At 48.4% G+C, this 18,415-nt stretch overlaps 1 protein-coding gene across 1 annotated transcript in view; it reads left to right on the top strand.

Moving 5' to 3' along the window:
* MYO5C (myosin VC) overlaps nucleotides 1–18,415 on the top strand; it is a 717,152-nt gene that overhangs the window by 206,257 nt on the left and 492,480 nt on the right. Inside the window, exon 11 of the mRNA XM_069222459.1 lies at nucleotides 12,640–12,721. Within this exon, the coding sequence (XP_069078560.1) occupies nucleotides 12,640–12,721 (82 nt within the window). The remainder of the gene's footprint in view (nucleotides 1–12,639; nucleotides 12,722–18,415) is intronic.

Genomic DNA, 18,415 nt, shown 5'->3' on the forward strand with positions numbered 1-18,415 from the left:
ACGAGCTTTTCAGACTCTGGCCTCAGCACTGATGGCAGCCATTGTCCCTGTGTCCAGCCTCCCCCCTCCAACTTCCTCCACCCAGATCCAATCCCCATTACCTCAGCCTATCCCAAGCACACCATCAGAACAGCATGCACACACCTCAACACACAAGGGTAGCTCTGGCAAACATAAGCACCACACATCCCACAGGCACTCACACAAGCATCATACCCATGCAGACATACCAACAGCCACTGCCTCCACTGTGTCCCCCTCCTCCACATCGCCCTCCTCTCTCCCTGTCACGTCTCCACTCACACCTGCATGCACTACATCTTCAGCCACTACCTCCATCACCAGCACGCCCATCACCACACACCGCTCACGTGCACTCACCACCCCCACTACCATTCACACATCCCCTGTGTCCTCTCCCAGTGTTTCACTGAGCCCTCCTCCCAAAGTACACAAACGCAGTCACACACCCACCCAACAGCCATCCACCTGACGACAGCCTCCAGCCCATGCACCTTCACCCAAAGTCAGCAAAACACCTCCTACAACCACTACCTCTTCCTCCACTCCCAAATCCCCTCCATCTACCCGTCCCAGTGTGTCTAAAAACTTTTCCTGTCAAACCCTGACCTCTTCCCTTCACCTCCCCCACTCTTTCCATCCCCTAGGGCCCACCTCTCCAGGTCCCAACCCAGCACCTCAGCCACCACATCACCGGGAACAGTGGTGCCAGCAGTAACCGGCTTCTGGAGTGCGCCAAGCAGCAGGGCAGCCAGTGTCCCAAAGGGCCAGGCCAAGGACATTCCCCCACCTCCAAAACAAAAGAAGTTGCACTCAGCCCGGAGGGACAAGGCCAAAACACCTGCCACCAGGGCTCAGCCAGGACAACATTTGGGAGTGGCAAGACAGCTGTGCCACCATCCAAGGTGGGGAAGGTGCAGAGAAAGAAAGGGAAGTCGCCGCCAACCTGCACGGCGGACAAGACCGGCACCGCCACCACGGCACGGCCGCCCAGGACACCACCGCCAGCAGCACGCTCAGTGAACCCCCCACCAGCACCTCCGCTCAGGACACCGCCGCCAGCAGCACGCTCAGGACACCGCCGCCAGCAGCACGCTCAGTGAGCCCCCCACCAGCACCGCCGCCCAGGACACCTCCGCCAGCAGCACGCTCAGTGAGCCACCCACCAGCACCCCCGCCCAGGACACCGCCACCAGCAACACGCTCAGTGAGCCCCCCACCAGCACCTCTGCCCAGGACACCGCCGCCAGCAGCACACTCAGTGAGCCCCCCACTAGCACTGCCGCCCAGGACACCGCCGCCAGCAGCGAGCTCAATGAGCCCCCCACCAGCGCCGCAACCCAGGACACCGCTGCCAGCAGCACGCTCAGTGAGCCCCACACCAGCACCGCCGCCCAGGACACCGCCGTCAGCAGCACGCTCAGTGAGCTCCCCATCAGCACCGCCGCCCAGGACACCGCCGCCAGCAGCATGCTCAGTGAGCCCCCCACCAGCACCGCTGCTCAGTGAGCGCCGCAAGCAACGCTGCTACTGAGCACACCGCCAGCGGCCACGCCACATCCTGTGCCAGTGGCACGACCGCAGACATGGCTGTCATCCCCAGTGGTCAGTCGTACGAGGCTGGTGGTCAGTTCTAGGGGCCTGGACAGCTTCCATGTTGCCCCACCGTCAGTGGAGTGTCACATCCACTACCTCAGTCCTTGGCAGGATGAAGCACTCTGGGCACAAAGACCCCTCCAGAACCAGTGGAGAATGACATCCACTACCTCTGTCCTTGGCAGGATGAAGCACTCTGGGCACAAAGCTCCCTCCAGAACCAGTGGAGACTGTTATCCACTTGAGAGACTGTGGCTTTGCACTCCCCAGGATAAAGCAGTGGGCAGACCACCCACTGGAGAGACTTGAGAGACTGTGGCTTTGTACTCCCCAGGATGAAGCAGTGGACAAACCACCCACTGGAGAGACTTGAGAGAATGTGGCTTTGCACTCCCCAGGATAAAGCAGTGGGCAAACCACCCACTGGAGAGACTTGAGAGACTGTGGCTTTGCACTCCCCAGGATGAAGCAGTGGGCAACCCACCCACTGGAGAGACTGTGGCTTTGCACTCCCCAGGATACATCAATGGGCATGCACCCCCCTTGTGGAGCTGGCGTTGTGCACTCATCCGGCTGAGGTGCCCCCCCTTCCCTTCCCCCTGATGTGCCTGTTTTATTTCGATCTGATGTCCCTGCAGTGTTCCCTCCGTTTGGATCGGGTATTGAGTGTGGGCTTTGCCCATGCATTTTGGGCCCAGTGGTCCACGGACTATGTAGGTGCAGTACATGGACTTGAATTCTTGGTGTACATATTTGTTAATAGTGTATATATATTTTTGAGTAATTGATTTTTCCTGATTACAATCGTTCACCTCATTTCCTTTTGTCCTTGCGTTCTTCCAGGGGGGGTTGGAGGGGTGTAAATGTAATGTTTCAGCATGTATTGGTGTGTGTGTTGTGTGTGAGGGTTGGGGTGTTGCATGTGTGTGTGTCACTCTCTTTGCCCTCCCCCCTCCTGTGTCGTAGGTGCAGTACTCACCGTGGTCGTCGCCGCCGTCGGCCGTGCTCCTGGTAGAGGAGCAGGAAGACTATCGCAGGTAGAATATGGAGTTCCGGCTCCATGGCGTCCTGGTTCCTCGTGGGTTGAGTAGAGGTGAGAGTTTTCTCTTCCAAGTCCAGTTTCTGCTGTGTTTTTGTTCCCGTTGAATCCGCCCCAGAAAAGGTGGCGGATTGGCCTCTCATAATAGTGTGGGCGGTACATTGTCTTCCGCCTGTCTGTTGGCGGTGACCGCAGTGGCGGTCGGAGTGTTAAAGTGGTTGTCTATGTTGGCGGTTTCCGCTCCAGTCATAATTCTATTTTTTTTTACCGCCGGCCTGTTGGCAGTTTTACCGCCGCTTTACCACCGACCGCCAGGGTTGTAATGAAGGCCATAGTGTCTGCTGCAATCGTCTTCTAGTTTTGTAAGTTGATATTGCAGTTGCCCGCTGTTATCCCAACTTTTATGTCAACCCAAGAAGGATGAATGGCTCAGTTGACATCAGTGGTTCTAACCTTTGACATGCAAACTGAATATATATGTCTGACGTGGGCACGGCACACAGATAGAAAACCTGTGGTAGTCGCCACTGCGTAGTTATAGTTAGGAACTTTTTTTGTTGTTTACCATAACTATTGCGCTGTTTGACAAATCTTCACAACACTTTCCATTAAAAAAAAAAAAAAAACTTGTTCACCTCAGCACCTTCCTGGAAAGATTTGGAGTGATCCGTCAAGCTGTAGCTGAGAAAAAAGGGGTGGGGGGGATTATTCCAAAATGTGTTTTCCCCATTAATTTTTTCCATAAGAAAACAAAACAGCAATACTGCAAAAAATGCTGAACGGAATTACACCAAATTTGGAAGAAAGCTTAGTCTCAGTCCAGATAGTGTACTTTTTAGGTCCAACACTTTTTGACCTGTTGTAAGTAGTCTGTGAGTTTTGACTACATGCCCATCAATTTCACTCGTTTGTGGGCTTGCATTGAAAAATCTCTTGATGTAATTGATAAATGCTTTACTTTTGTCCCGCCTTGGAGCGGTTTTGTTACCGATCTTGCAGACTGATCCTGTGAATTATTGCACAATTGCCTATATAATTCAGCGAGGGTGAACTATTTTTTTCTTTGTCTCCCCTTTGTGCTCCATGATGGCGATGGTGTTCACAGCGCAGAACAGTGTGAACTCCATCGGCAGTATTGAAGTCCTGGTCACATTGTTCGCACTGTTATCTAATCAGAGTAATTTCTTTTGGCTCTGTGTGTGTGAAAAACATAGAAATCCTCAAAGCTGCCCTCCCGACACAGAGGGAGAGCGGACAATAAAATATTCACTGCACTTGTGAAACTCTCCCCATAATGCTTGGAAGGCCATTACTTTTAGAAAACATTTTTGCTCAAGTCCTAGGACAATGGGAACCACCACTAAAACGTTCACCACAACATGGTGTTTCTGTCAATATGCTGTTTCTGAGTCCCCACACTAGGTTAGTGGGGAGCTCAAAATAATAACCCCTCCAACCATTCAGTGTCTTTTTAGGCGCTCTCATGCTTGTAACTTTTGTTTAACAGCTGGGAGTAGTTTGTGTTTTGAAGGCCTTGTTTGTATTTTCTTTGCCGTAGGCCTGCTATCCCTAAACATGTGTAACCCGCTATCTCTTCTAGGGGCTAAATATATGGTTATAGTGCATTACTTGCTGACATTTTCTTTTCATGTGGTTATGTCCTCTATGGGCTAACTATATGGTTATATGACCTTGTTTCTTACAAATGCTATTTTCATTGTGGTGTCCTCTAGGAGTATTCTGAGCATTATAGTCCAATGCCAAAAGTTTATTTATGATAACGGTTTTTATTGGGTTTATGTTTTATTAATCTCTCTTTATTGCAATTATGACCATGATTCAGGCCAACTTAACATCCTTATTACACTATGACTGTTTGAACACTCTTGATATGTTTGGGTGACCCTTCTAGTTTATTTCTCTTGTTACTCCCCCGTGGCTGCCTTTTGTCTTTTTTTGGGAATTGTTTTAGCCAGCCAGCAAATATGATGGTCGGGTGGTGAAAGGGGTATTCTGTTGTACTTTGTTTTTTTAAACTGTATTTATTGACATTTTGCTTTTATGCTTCCTCAATGCATAGTATCACAGTAGTATTAACTCTTCTAGTCACAAAGCATAGTCTGAATGAGACATCCACGTACAAGTAAATACAATACAATGTGTATACAAAGCAGACAACTGGGCCTAATATCAGTGTAATCACCATACATCATAAATTTGTTCCTGTGCCCCATTTCTTTGTCGTCTCTATTTTTATTCAATTTCCAGGATCTCACACTCTGTGACCGTAGTATCGGCATGTCATCCAAACTATAGTAATTATAAAGTTGAACTGTGCGCTAGTAGGGTAAGTTAACATTGGTGTGAGGTTCAGGGAACGGGTGGGTCACTATCATGCTAGTTCAAATACATGCGCCACCTCACTGCTATCCCTCCCTACTAGTCCACCGCTGGGGACCGGTCATTCCGCTCCTTGGTTAATGTATTAGTATAGTATGCAGTAGATTTAGGGTGCCCCCAACTACGTCGCTGCCATGCTCTCGCTCAGTCTCCGTTCTGAATTTAGTCCCTGCTCCCCTCTGGGCGTTGCAGTAGTGTACTGTTCGTCACCTATACCAGAAGTCAGATGCACTATGTCCGCACTCCCCTCCTGGGCCACCGGGCTAGCCCCCATTTCTCGTATCTGCTCTTCCCATGCATCCAGTATCTCCACCCAGAGTGGAGCAATAGGGTGCTGACAAATCCCACGTGCCTCCTTCCGTCTCAGTACTTGTAACTCAGCCCACGCCCATACCGTCACGTTGCGTCACCAGTCCTCTATCGAAGGGCTCCTAGGCGACTTCCAATGCATGGTGATGCGGCGCTTAAAAAGCGCCAATGCCAAGTCCAGGAACCTACTGTCAGCCTTCTTGGAGGCAGGCCTGGAGCTCAAGCCCAGTAAGCAGAAAGAGGGATCTAGTTTCATACTTACGTCCAGTGTTCCTCCCAGATCATCCAGTACACCCCGCCAGCACCGCCGTATCTCAGGGCAATGCCATACCATGTGGTCCAAATCCAATGCACCACATTTGGGGCACGCCCTAGGGTCACCCCCATATATTACCCTTATCCTATGTGGGGTGAAGTACGTTATATGAATATAATTGTACTGTATATATCTAAGACGGGTGATACTCTTCGAGGATATGCTAGCGCTCTCTGCCACTCCGCCGCGTCTGTCAAGTCTCTGCCCAGTGTTCCTTCTCACTTCATCCCGAGAATCTGTAGAGATTCCAAAGTGCCTTCGATCTGGGCTCTATAATGTTTAGTGATGAGGTGAGTGTGTCCCCCCCCCAAGGTCAGCAGGAGGTGAAGAATCCTGTGTGTGTCTGGCTCTGCATTTACCGTGCACCAATGTTCCCGCATATGATGTGCCAGAGTTTGATACTGTAGGAATTGCCCTCTCAGGACTCCACTCTCCTCTGTCATATTAGCAAAGGTTCGCATCACTCCATCACGGAAGAAATCACCCAGGGACTCCGTCCCCGCCCCTATCCAGGCACCGATTCCAGATCTCAGCATTGGCGGATTTGCGGCACCTCGGGCCACCGCCATCAGTGGTATCGCCGGGAGTAGTATACCTTTGCTCCCGTGCGTCGCATACATTTCCTCCAGCAGGAGAATGCCACCGTGAGCAGGACGCTCCTCACCGGGAGCGTTATACGGCGACTAAGCATTCGTGCTATTATTAAGTCTCCTCTCGTCTCACCGCCAGCTGTGACCCGGTCCAGCCTGCCCTCCCCGCACACCAACTGGAGATCCATTGAAGTTGGCACGACCGGTATTAGATCTTGAAGTCTGGGGCCCCCAATCCACCCTCAGTCACTGGGCGGCAGGGGATAGACAGAGCAGTTCGTCTGTGTCCCCCCGTCCCAAATGAGCTCCCGGAGCAGCATATTCAGTTCCTTGAACCAGTTTGATGGGATAGTCACCGGATGGTTGGTGAAATAATATAGGAGACAGGGCAGCATAATCATTTTGGACAGAGATACCCAAGCCATCAGGGATAGCTTAAGGGAGCGCCAGAACTCCACAGATGCCCGCAATGAACGAAGCGCCTTTCCGAGGTTGCCCTCATGAAGATCCCCCAAGTCATGGAAAACCTGGATACCCAAGTACTTAAAGGTACGGTGAGCCCACCCGATGTCCGCGGGACAAGTGGGGGGCTGCAGTTCACCCGCTGTCCACGGGAAGACATATATCTTACCTCAATTCAGCCTAAGGCCTGAGTGGTCGCCAAAATCCTCTTGTAGCGCAAGTGCCCAAGGTAGCCCAGTTGCACCTTCCCTCAGACAAACTAGTATGTCGTCTGCGTAGAGTGAAATGTTATGTTCCGTTAGGCCCCACGTCACTCCTCTACCCTTACCCTCCACACGGAACTGGCCCAGCAGTGGCTCAATGGCAAGTGCAAACAGTAATGGGGACAGCGGGCAGCCCTGCCTAGTACCTCTAAATATGGGGTAGGCTGCCGATACCGTCCGGCCCGTCCTCACCCTTGCCATCGGTCTACAGTACAGCAGGTCAATCCACCGCACCCAACCCTCACCCAGGCCCATCTGAAGCATCACTGCCCTCAGCACCGACACACCGAGTAAAAATGCCTTCTCAAAATCTACCGACAAGAGCACTGCCCCTGATGATCTCTCTGCCTTCGGCATGTGCAGAAGCTCGAACAATCGCCTGAGATTGAGGGATGTATTAAATGCCGGTATGAACCCATTTTGGTCATCATGTATTAGGCTGGAGATATGCTGAACTAGCCGACTGGCCAGAATCTTGCTTAGTATCTTAAAATTGCAGTTCAGCATCGAGAGTGGTCGGAAATCAGTTACCGATGCCACCCTGGACTCGGACTTGGGCAAGGGGACCACCAATGCCTCCCTCATTGACTCGGGGAGTATACCCTGCTGGAGCGTCTCCGGGTAAAGCTCAACCAGCATGGGTGCCAAAATACTTCTTATAAAACTCCGTAGGGAGTCCGTCTGTGCCTGGCGTCTTACCCGCTGACAACTGTGAAATGGTGTCTTTGACTTCCTCTAATGTCACTGGCCCGTCCAGTGTGTCCCTGTCTTCAAATGCCAGGGTTCTTAGTGGTAACGAATGTAGGCGGCTGCCCAACGATTCTGGTATGGCCACTGCTGGCTCTCTGCAAAGGGAGGTATAGTAATTCATAAAGGCGTTGTTTATTTCAGCCGGACTATGCACACGATCCCCTCCCATGTCACGCACGCTCTTTATTGGTGTGCCCTCCCCTCTAGGCCAACATCCTACCCGACCTGCCCTCCTCTGCATGTATGGATGCCAAATACCTCTGCAGACTGTGACAGAGTAGCTGTTCCTCGGTCAGAGCGTGAGATTTCTTTGCCTCAATAATTCTATGTTGCGCTGCCAGGTCTGTACCCCCGTCTCTCTCTTCGTCATAAATAATCTTTTCTAAATGGGTAAGCTCTCGCTCCAGAGTCCGTTTTATCCCCACTGTCTGCCCCATACAATGCCCCTTGGTTGCAACCTTAAGAGTTTCCCATTCCACGTATCTAGATGCAGTGGACCCCCTGTTAATGTCAATGTGGTCCGTGAGATAAGAGCGAAGCACTTCCCTGTATGCTGGGTCATCTAGTGCAGCCGGCCCCACTCTCCACATTGGGATAGGCGGTCTGGTCTCCGCACATTGCCAAGTGAGAAGTAGCGGGTTGTGATCTGAGAGGGTGCATCCTAGATACTCAGAGTGTATGATTTTGTGAGCTATGTTCCCATTGCGCACCACCCTGTCTATTCTGGTATGTACCTGATGCAGACCTGAGTAGAAGGAGTAGTCTCTATCCCCCGGGTGCTGATTCCACCACACATCTTCTAGGCCCCAACACTGCATCCAGTCCCGCAATCCTTTAGCTATCTTGTGCGATATTGCAACTGCTAGCGTAAGAAGAGAACGGTCCAACTCAGTGTCTAGGACACCGTTAAAGTCCCCACCAATCATTAGTTCTACCCGCTGTTGTCTGGTGAGGCGGCTCGAGAGACGCTGCATAAAAAGGGATCAGGTCCTGGTTAGTGGCATATATACTGCTCAGCACTACCGGTCTTCCGTGCAAACTACCCTCCACTATCACAAACCTACCCTCTTGGTCTACATCAGCAGTTACGACCTCAAATGGGACCGCTGCTCTGATCCACACCAGTGCACCCTGTGCAAAAGCCGAATATATGGTGGCAAACACCTGCACTCTCCATCTGCGTCTAAGCTTATCAACCTCTCTGGAGGTAAGGTGGGTCTCCTGCAGTAGCACCACATGCACTCTTCTTCTTTTCAAGTATGACAAGACTCTATGGCCCTCATTACAACTTTCGTGGGCGGCATCCGCCACCCGCCAAGTTGTAACCGTCACGCGGTGGCCATTTTGACATCTCCGGTGGGCGGAAACTGAGTTTCCGCCCGCCGGCCCAGCGGGGATGACGGCAGCAACATGGGAGCTGGCTCCAAATGGAGCCGGCGGTGTTGCAGCAGTGCGACGGGTGCAGTTGCACCAGTCGCGCTTTTCACTGTCTGCTATGCATGCAGACAGTGAAAAGCTTCATGGGGCTGTGCGGCTCCCCTTTCCACCAGCCTTTTCATGGCGGTTCCTACCACCATGAAAAGGCTGGCGGAGGGGGACTCGTAATCCCCTCGGCAGCTCTGCCCTGGAGGATTAAATCCACCGGGACCAACGTGGCGGAAAACCACCGGTCCCGGTGGAAGCGCTGCGGTCGTAATTCCCAAGATTGCACCGCCAGCCTGTCTTTGACCTCCAGAGTTGTAATGAGGGCCTATGTCTTTTGGTCAGCGTCCCCATCCTCCGTATGTTCCAAGTTAACAGATTGTAATCTGCCATCAACATCAGGGTGAATCTTCCACCCCTCCCATGACTCCTACACCCAGTCCCTGCCTCTCACCTCCCCAATCACCAGTATCAATTTCGGACAGGTAAATCTCAGCCCCTTCAAGTCGCCATCCTCACCTCAGGGCTGGAGCAGCAAAGTCTATTTCAACCCAGTTCATCAGCGGCTTGAGGGGTTACCTTGGGAGCGCCGTCAGAGCGTCAGGAGGCCACTGCTGATGAAGTAGAGGCACAGTCCGAGACTCTCTCACTGGCCTCCTCTGAGGAGTCCGCGCCCCGCAATGACGCCACGGCCTACGGTCCGCTTTCTTTGCAGATTCCTTCTGGGCTGGGGACGGCTCTGCGTTCAGTCGATGCTTGCTTCGCTGTCTTCTTGGTCCTCTGCGGCCCGACGTCCCATGCGGTCCGTTTTGGAGTGGGGGACTTGCGTGCCTCCAGCCATTCCCCTGCTTCATCCGGGGACTGGAAGAAGGTGGTTTGGCCTTCGGATATCACCCTCAGTCTGGCCGGGAATAGAAGGGAGCATTGAATACCCTCTTCCCGGAGCGCTTTCTTCACCGCCATGTAGGAGGCACGACTGTTCTGTACTTCCACTGTGAAGTCCGGGAACAAAGTCACCAATCCGTTTGCCACCCTGAATGGTCCAGCCTCTCTGGCCATCCGCAGCAGCACATCCCTGTCCTTATAGTGCAGTAGCTTAGCCACAATCACCCGCGGGGGCTTCCCCATGGCCAGAGGTCTCGATGGCACCCGGTGATGCGCTCGCTCCAAGGCGAGGAAAGGGGTAAGTTGCTCCAGGGCCACATCCGAATGCAGCCACCCCTCCAAGAAGGTCACCATGTCCGTGCCCTCAGCGCCCTCCAGGAGTCTGATGATTCTCATGTTATTCCTGCGGTTATAGCCTTCTGCCTCCTCTACTCTACGCTCCAGCCATTGGACCCGGTCTGTCAGCTGCAGAACTGTGACCGCAAGTTCCCCCTGCTTCGGAGACAGTTCTGTCACTGTGGTCTCAGTCTCCTGGACCCTATCAGCTAGCTTTTGGTAGTCCATCCTCAGCAAGCCCACCTCCACCGACACCTGGCCAATGTTGCGTTGAAGCGTCGGCTTGGTGTCTTCTATTGCCCCCAAAATCTTGGCCAGTGTGTCCTGCATAAGGGGCTGTACAGGGTCTGCCATGATCCCCTGGTTCAGATCACCCGTATGTTTGCGGGCTTGCATCTTGTCCTTATTCCGGCCTCTGGAGGTAATCCGGTTCGTGGGGGTGGTGTGCTAAGGGCCCTTGCGGCTCAGCCCTATACTGCCCTGGAAATTCTGACCTGTGGTCAGAGGTACTCTCCGCTGTGACCAACACCCCAGCTGTATTTCATGGGCCAGTTGGTGGGTACACAGGGTTAGACCATTATCAGCCAAGGTTTGTCCGCTGTCATCTCACCTGTCCAGCCATGCCTAATCCAGGCGCTCCAGCAGGGACTTAGCGGCCTCCCATTCGCGCCAGTACCACTCCACTAGTGTGCTGCTGCAGTCTGCTCCCTGTGTGTGTTTGGTCCCATTTAGTGCCTAGGATAGGCACTGCCCCAGGGGTGTCCCCTCTGTTCTCCGCCGAGGCCTGTCTGCTCCGTTCCGCACTATCAGGCCGCTCGGCCACCTGGATCACCACCAGAGCCCTCTGTTCCCCACCGCACAAGGAGGGAAGAAAAAACTCCGCAACACCTCCCGACGCAGGGGGGGGCAACGATTGCCGCCTGCTTCGCCCTCCAACTCAGCACTCCTGTGGTTCGGCTGCCTCTCCGACTCCTCCTCTCCTGCACAGCGCCTCAGGACCAGGTGTTCTCCCTCAGTAGGCTTCTTCCCTGCCGAGGCCGCCTGTTCCCTTCGTTTTGCAATCTCCGCGTGGGTTGCTTCCGGAGGCCAGGAGTCGGTCCCCGATGGTTCCACTCGGGGTCACGGTGACTGCCTGATCCGCCGCCACTGCCTTAAGCCCCAAGCGGGACCAATTTAAAAAGGATAAATGCTAGGCCCAGACGGAGCTGCGATTTCACGCGTCCGCCATCTTGGCCAGGCTAGCCACGCCCCGGGTATTCTATTGTACTTAACATGTCAGATTTAAATTAGGATGCTAAATGGCAACATTTGCATTTTTGGCTGTAGCTAGAGGAAGAAGGTAAATGGAAGTGCTATAGTTATATGCAAGGTCACTGGAATTATGTGGCAGGAAAAGACAAAGAGGGAGGGTTGACAAATTTATGTGGCAAGAAAAGTCCAGTTATGAATTTACAACGCCAATGGCTCTAACTCAAGCAATTGCGAGACCTATTGCACTACAAATGCTTCTTTAAGTTGTTAACCTCATTTCCTTTTGCAAAGTGAGAATGGGTATAGCATTTGCTCTTCTGGGAACATCAGCTTTTAAATATTCTTTACCCTAAAGAAAAAGGTATATTAAAAAAATTGTGGAATCAAAAAAATATATATTGATCCTGACTACTAGCCCTACTACTAAATCCGAGACTTTATGAAGAAGAGAATACAACTAGGTTTCCTGTTCAATTCCACGAGTGTTATAAACACAGTAAAATAATTGGGAAACTATGGAAAATTCAATAATGTATGTTAAACTATGGCAATCAGGTATAAGAAACACTATAGATGGTATTTTCCCCTGTAATACAAAGAGCAAATGTTGGCTACATGAAAGAGCCATATTAATTTGTGTGACCTATTTTGCAGTAATATAACCACTTCTAGAGATTAAAGTGCATGGCTTACTCATTGGTTTGTTTAGAAATACATTGCCATCATTTCTACAGTAGCAGTCATTCCTTAACTGAACAGAGCTCCAGTATACTGTTGTATTTTGCATGCCTTTCTGGTCGTGAACAATATTTGTCCTTTGAACCTGATCTCTAGAGTTAAATATGGTCTGATGTTGCAATGCTATTTTTCTGTCTCGTGAATAGTTTGTTTGCCAGTTAGTGAAAGTTATGATTGCTTTACTTCTGGTTTGCTAGCTGCTTCTGTAAAGTGGGAAGTATGGTTGATTTCATGGCTAATAACTTGATATCTTTTTTTCAGCTTTGAAACATTTGAAGTGAATAGTTTTGAGCAGTTTTGCATTAATTATGCAAATGAAAAACTTCAACAGCAATTTAACATGGTATGTTGATCTAAGTATAGATGAAGTATTTATTTTGTTGAATACAATGTAATTTTACTCTCAATAGTCTATGGCAATGATAAAAAATAATATAGTTGCATAACATAAGGAAAAGACCCAATAATCTGTTTTAACATCCAGACAGTTGCATCATTTGTTAATGGTCATCTGTAAGAATGCAATGTAAGAATGATAGAGGCAGACACGGAGTTATCTCCTCATCTCCTTTCTTGTCCAATTTCTCACTTGACTGAGTTTTACCTCTACCCTGTCATTTGGTCACCACTTCATCAAGCTGTTTTCTATTTCCATGGATACCATGGTACCCCCTATAAATTTACTGTGTCCACTTACAGTTTCTGGTTTATGTGCCCTTGCTTGATTGGTAGTTTCCCGACGAAGCTTTGAGAATTGTTTTTTCACTTTCAACTTTAATATTGTTGTTCACATAGTTAGTCATGTGAATTTCAATGCCTAGTAAGAGGTAGTAAGTTCTACAAAATAAAATACAATTGAAATCATTGTTTTCAGTTTTTATGTAGCGCAAACGCGACCCGAAGGAATTGGCATGCTTTACATAAACAATATTTAAACATTACACCAGGTCACATTGACATTTTTTTGTGGCACGGGGAGATTGTTATTTTCCCAGAATCATGGCTGTTGAGTCGATGCTGAGACTTGAAGCTGGTTCCCTAATTCGAAAGAAGACTGCTCTGGTCATGTCATATCCCTCTCCTGCAAATATAGTACAAACATGTTTAAAGGAGGATATGCATCACAACCTCTAAAAAGACACTGTAGGTAATTGTGCCCTATCCCAACATCACTCAGAAATGAACCTAGAAAATACATGCCTATTCAGGTTTGCAGTACACAAAAAACATCAGTAAAAAACATACAGGCAAAAAATAACACAATACATTCTGAATTTTTTTAATGTAAACCAAATTAATTTTATTGAATGTTCCACATCAGCCAATGATATGGGTACCGTTTGATTAATACCCCAAATCATTAAAACATTAGTTAAACTATAATCATTGTGCAACTTCTTTCACTATAGGATGGGTTCAGTAGAAGTGCCCTGCCCCCCCAGTAATGCATACATGGAAGTGTAGCAAGATGTGAACCTATGTTTCAATCTAATTGGAATATAAATTACAAAAACCTGGGTCCATTTTTGCCTGTTTCATCATCTCTCAACATCAAGGACAGGAAACTGGTCAGCCTCAAAAGCATGTATTACCATCTTCTTTCAGAGATGAGCAGGGTGGCCACATACCTTTCATGCAGGGATGTAACACATGCCCCTGCCTCACATAGGGTGCCCCACACCTTCAGGGATCCCTCATTCATGCCAAGTTATTGAATATCTGTAAGAGATGGGTGACTCAGGGGCCCCTCATCACATTTTGCCGGGGGGGCATCAATTTGCATTATGCCACTGCTTAGATGGTGTCGACCTTCACAACTTAGCGTGTATTAAAAACGTGAAATTTTGACTCATATTTTATGATATCCTAATCTGTATACAAAGTTCAACCACAATAGTACATTTTCAGAATTAATTTAAACATACACAATCAACAACAATACACATCACATTATTTTTGTGCACAATCCTCGTCTCCGTAATACTCCTTCCTTCTGACACCTCTTGATAACAATATCTCCATGCTACTCTTCTTAGTTAATTTCAGTTGCCCTTTAATTGTGCCCCCAATGTATCTGTAACATTTACATAACAATTAAAAATCTAACCATGTCATTTATCGACATTAATAATATTGAATTCAATGCCTAAACCCTTTGGCAGCCAAGGATGTAACAGTTACGTCCTTGGCTGCGGCGCTTAGGTGCCAAGGACGTAACCGTTACGTCCCGATACTGGCTCGCTTCCCCTTCCACCCCATTCTTGGCGTCTGATGACGTCAGCGCGCGATCACGCCTCCCGTGCCGGAAGCTCAGCAAAAGCATTTCTCTTCCGATCACTGGAGGGGCAGGGAAAGGCATGAAAGGAGAGGAAAGGTCTTTCCTCTCCTTTCATGTCTTTCTCAGCATTTCTGCTGCCCGATCGCATGCCCACTAGACACCAGGGAAATTTTTCTTTTGTAATAATTGTCATGAGGGGTGCGCCCCTTGGTCAAGGGCTGCTCCCCAGGGGGCCTTTTTTTTTAGGCCATTTCTGCCCCTGGGGGAGGGGGGCCAGAGAACCCCTAGACACCAGGGATAAAAAAAAAAAATTGCTTACGTTTTTTTTTTTTATGTGTGGGCAAGGGCCGCTCCCCAGGGGACAAATTATTTTTAGGCCATTTCTGCCAGAAAACCTCTAGACATCAGGGATCATTCTCTTTTCTTTTTTTTTTTTTTATAAGTGGGGAGTGACTCTATAGGCAAGTGCCGCTCCCCGGGGGTGGCAAATTATTTTTAGGATATTTCTCTAGCACCGGGGATTTTTTTTTTTTTTATACTTACGAATAAGGGGAGCAATATTTTTAGGACAGTTCTGCCCCCCGTGGAGGCAGATCGGCCTAATGCAATTAGGAGGATCTGCCCCCGGTTGGGGGCAGAAACCTCTAGCAACCAGGGATATATATATATATATATTTTTAGTTTACTTTATGTTTTATGTATGGGAGTGACCCCTTAGACAATGGTCGCTCCCCTGGGGGGAAAATTGTATTTAGGCAGTTTCTGCCCCCCCCCCCTACACAAGTGAGGTATAATTTTTACCGGGAGACTGAGGGGAAAGTTGGGTGGTAGGAAATCTGTCCCGGTGCAGTAAGCCCACACAGAAATTTTGGATTTTTAAAATTTTTTTAGCTAAATTTGAGGTTGGCTGAGGATTCTGGGTAAGAAAACATTGGGGGATCCACGCAAGTCACACCTCCCTGGACTCCCTTGGGTGTCTAGTTTTCCGATATGTCTGGGTTTGGTAGGTTTCCCTAGATGGGTGCTGAGCCCAGGACCAAAAACCAGGTAGTTTTGTATTTCATAATTTTGATGTTTCCAGATAGTGTTTTGGGGCATTTCCTATCACAAGCACTAGGCCTACTCCCACCAGTGAGGTACCATTTTTAATCGGGAGACTTGGGGGAACGCTGGGTGGAAGGAAATTTGTGGCTCCTCTCAGATTTCATAACTTTCTGTCACCGAAATGTGAGCAAAAGGTGTTTTATTGTCCAAATTTTGAGGTTTGCAAAGGATTCTGGGTAACAAAACCAGGTGGGAGCCCCACAAGTCACACCATCTTGGATTCCCCTAGTTGTCTGTTTTTCAAAAATGCGCAGTAATTTCAACTGTTATTTTCTGTAGGAAACCCTTATAGGACCTACACAAATTACCCCTTGCTGAATTCAGAATTTTGTCTACTTTTCATAAATATTTAGCTTTCTGGGATCCAGCACTGGGTTCACACCCATTTCTGTCACTAACCGGAAGGAGGCGCGCATGTGTGTGTGTGTGTCTGTGTGTGTGTGTGTGTAACAGTAAATGTCAGTCACCTTACATTTGTTTCTTCCCTCAATCAGCAGGCTCTCTGAAGACACCGAAAAAACCCAAAAAAGACACAGTATTACTTAATCTTGCCACATACCCATCATCACAGCTTTTAGCGCTGGTGGCGCCCAGAGTGACAAGCTTTTTTGCTGCTCCACCTTCCATGACATCCTACTTGGATTCCCTCACTACCACCCAGCAAAATTGCCCTTCGTCTCTCCACAGCCCCGTCACACATACAGTTCATTTATTTTAAAGCGCAGGTAACCGCTGGCTTTACTAATCCACTCAGCAATTCACATAAAATACAGATCTGTTCTTTGCAGCAGGCATATAAACCTTATGTGCTACTTTATGGTGTTAAAACTACCAGTAGACAAAAGTCTGATCTCGTTCTTTTTCAGGAACACAATTACAAGAGTTATTTTTATTGCTACCTAAAAGCTATATATCGCTCCCCAAGGAAACCACACAGCTATAAAAAGAAATCTATATATATTAGAGATTTCTCGCCCTCTCTAGAGTCTCTCTCTCTCTCACTCTCTCTCTCTCTCTCTCTCTCTATACATATATATATATATATATATATATATACACACACACACACATATACATGTATATATAGATTTTTGTTTATAGCTGTGTGGTTTCCTTGTGGGGCAATCAAGGCTCCCAGGGTAACCACACAGCACCGGAGGATTTTTAAAACCCCTCCCTGCCGTCGTCCAGTGGTCGTGGCCTATCCAAGGGAGGGTATGCCATTGGCCGACACACACACTCATAGGGTTAATGAGGGGCTTACTGGGACCCCATAGGGTAAGTAGGAGGCAGACAGACCCTATAGTCACACATTTGTCAAGGGTGCCAGTATGGCCTGTGCACCTACTCCAATCTCTACGCCCTGCATCTTCAAAATGCAGGACGTAAAGGTCAGAGTTAATGCACTGGATGGGCTGGCCCCTCCCCTCTTATAACCACTCTGGTAAAACTATATACAGAGATGTTGCTGCCTGAAGGTAGGCCTTTTAAAGGGTCTTGATCCCGAGAAACATTGGCCCTGTCAGAGAGACAGTATCAAAAGCTGCACTTGAATCCAAAAGAAATGGTGCTGCTTTTCCTGATCTAAAGTTTCACAAAATGATTCCAAAACAAACAGAAGAGGACATTTTGTGCTATGCAAGGCATTATACCCAAATTCAGAAGAAAAAACTATTTTGCAGAATCAATAAAATCTATGTTCATATTCGGTAGTTTGATCTAGTAATAAATGCTGAAAAATATACACAAAGTAGACAAAGTATGTGTTTTAAAGGAAATAAATAATATAAAGACAACTAAGGGTTGCAATTTTAATGAAGTTCTAATGGTGTCTTGGAACAATTAACAAATTACCCAGCAATCAATGACGGCAAGAAAAAAAAAGACAAGGCATACCGCGCCTTCCTCTAAATAGGCAGCATGGTAACATTTTAAGCCTTCAAGATGCCACGCATGGAGGTCGGAATAAGTGCACAGGCCAGACTGGCACCCTTGACAAACATGTGACTACAAGGTCTGCCTGACTCCTACTTGCCCTATGAGGCCCCTTTAGCACCCCACATTAAGGTATTGGGCCAGTGTACTCAGGAAACCTGTAAAATGTTATTCTTCCATGAGCTATTAGACTCACTAGGCACACCGTTCTCACTTAAAGTTCACATAGAGTGACCACTGATGTGTTTAGAATAGGATACACGTTGAACACATAGGGATCTGTCATTAATACATCCTGAGGAAAGCCACAAGACCTAGTGAAGGCCAAGGTGGCTGAAACATGTAGAGTAGGTTCACTTGGAGGATGTTGAAGGTCATTATCACCCCTTAATACATCCCCTATTTGTCACCCTACCTGAATTCCTAGAAACAATAATTAAAATCTTATTGAGCTAGTCAAGGTAATTTTAATTCACAATTTAGAGATCCCACCAATTACTTTTTTATTTTTTTAAGTGTACCCCTTCCCCACCACCACTTTTGGAGATTCAGCCCACTTGGTCGCTTTTCAGTGACTGAGATGAGGACCGGATGAGAAAGCATGCCACTGAATAACTCCAGTAGATGAGAGTCTCTTTAAAAAATCCAAGGGACTCCCCATTAAGTACGATGTTGTTGGGATTCTACTGCCCTCTGATTGTCATATGTCAATCTATAACT

This window comes from Pleurodeles waltl, chromosome 3_1 (genome assembly GCF_031143425.1).
Source record: "Pleurodeles waltl isolate 20211129_DDA chromosome 3_1, aPleWal1.hap1.20221129, whole genome shotgun sequence".
In the NCBI taxonomy this organism is placed as follows: Eukaryota; Metazoa; Chordata; class Amphibia; order Caudata; family Salamandridae; genus Pleurodeles; species Pleurodeles waltl.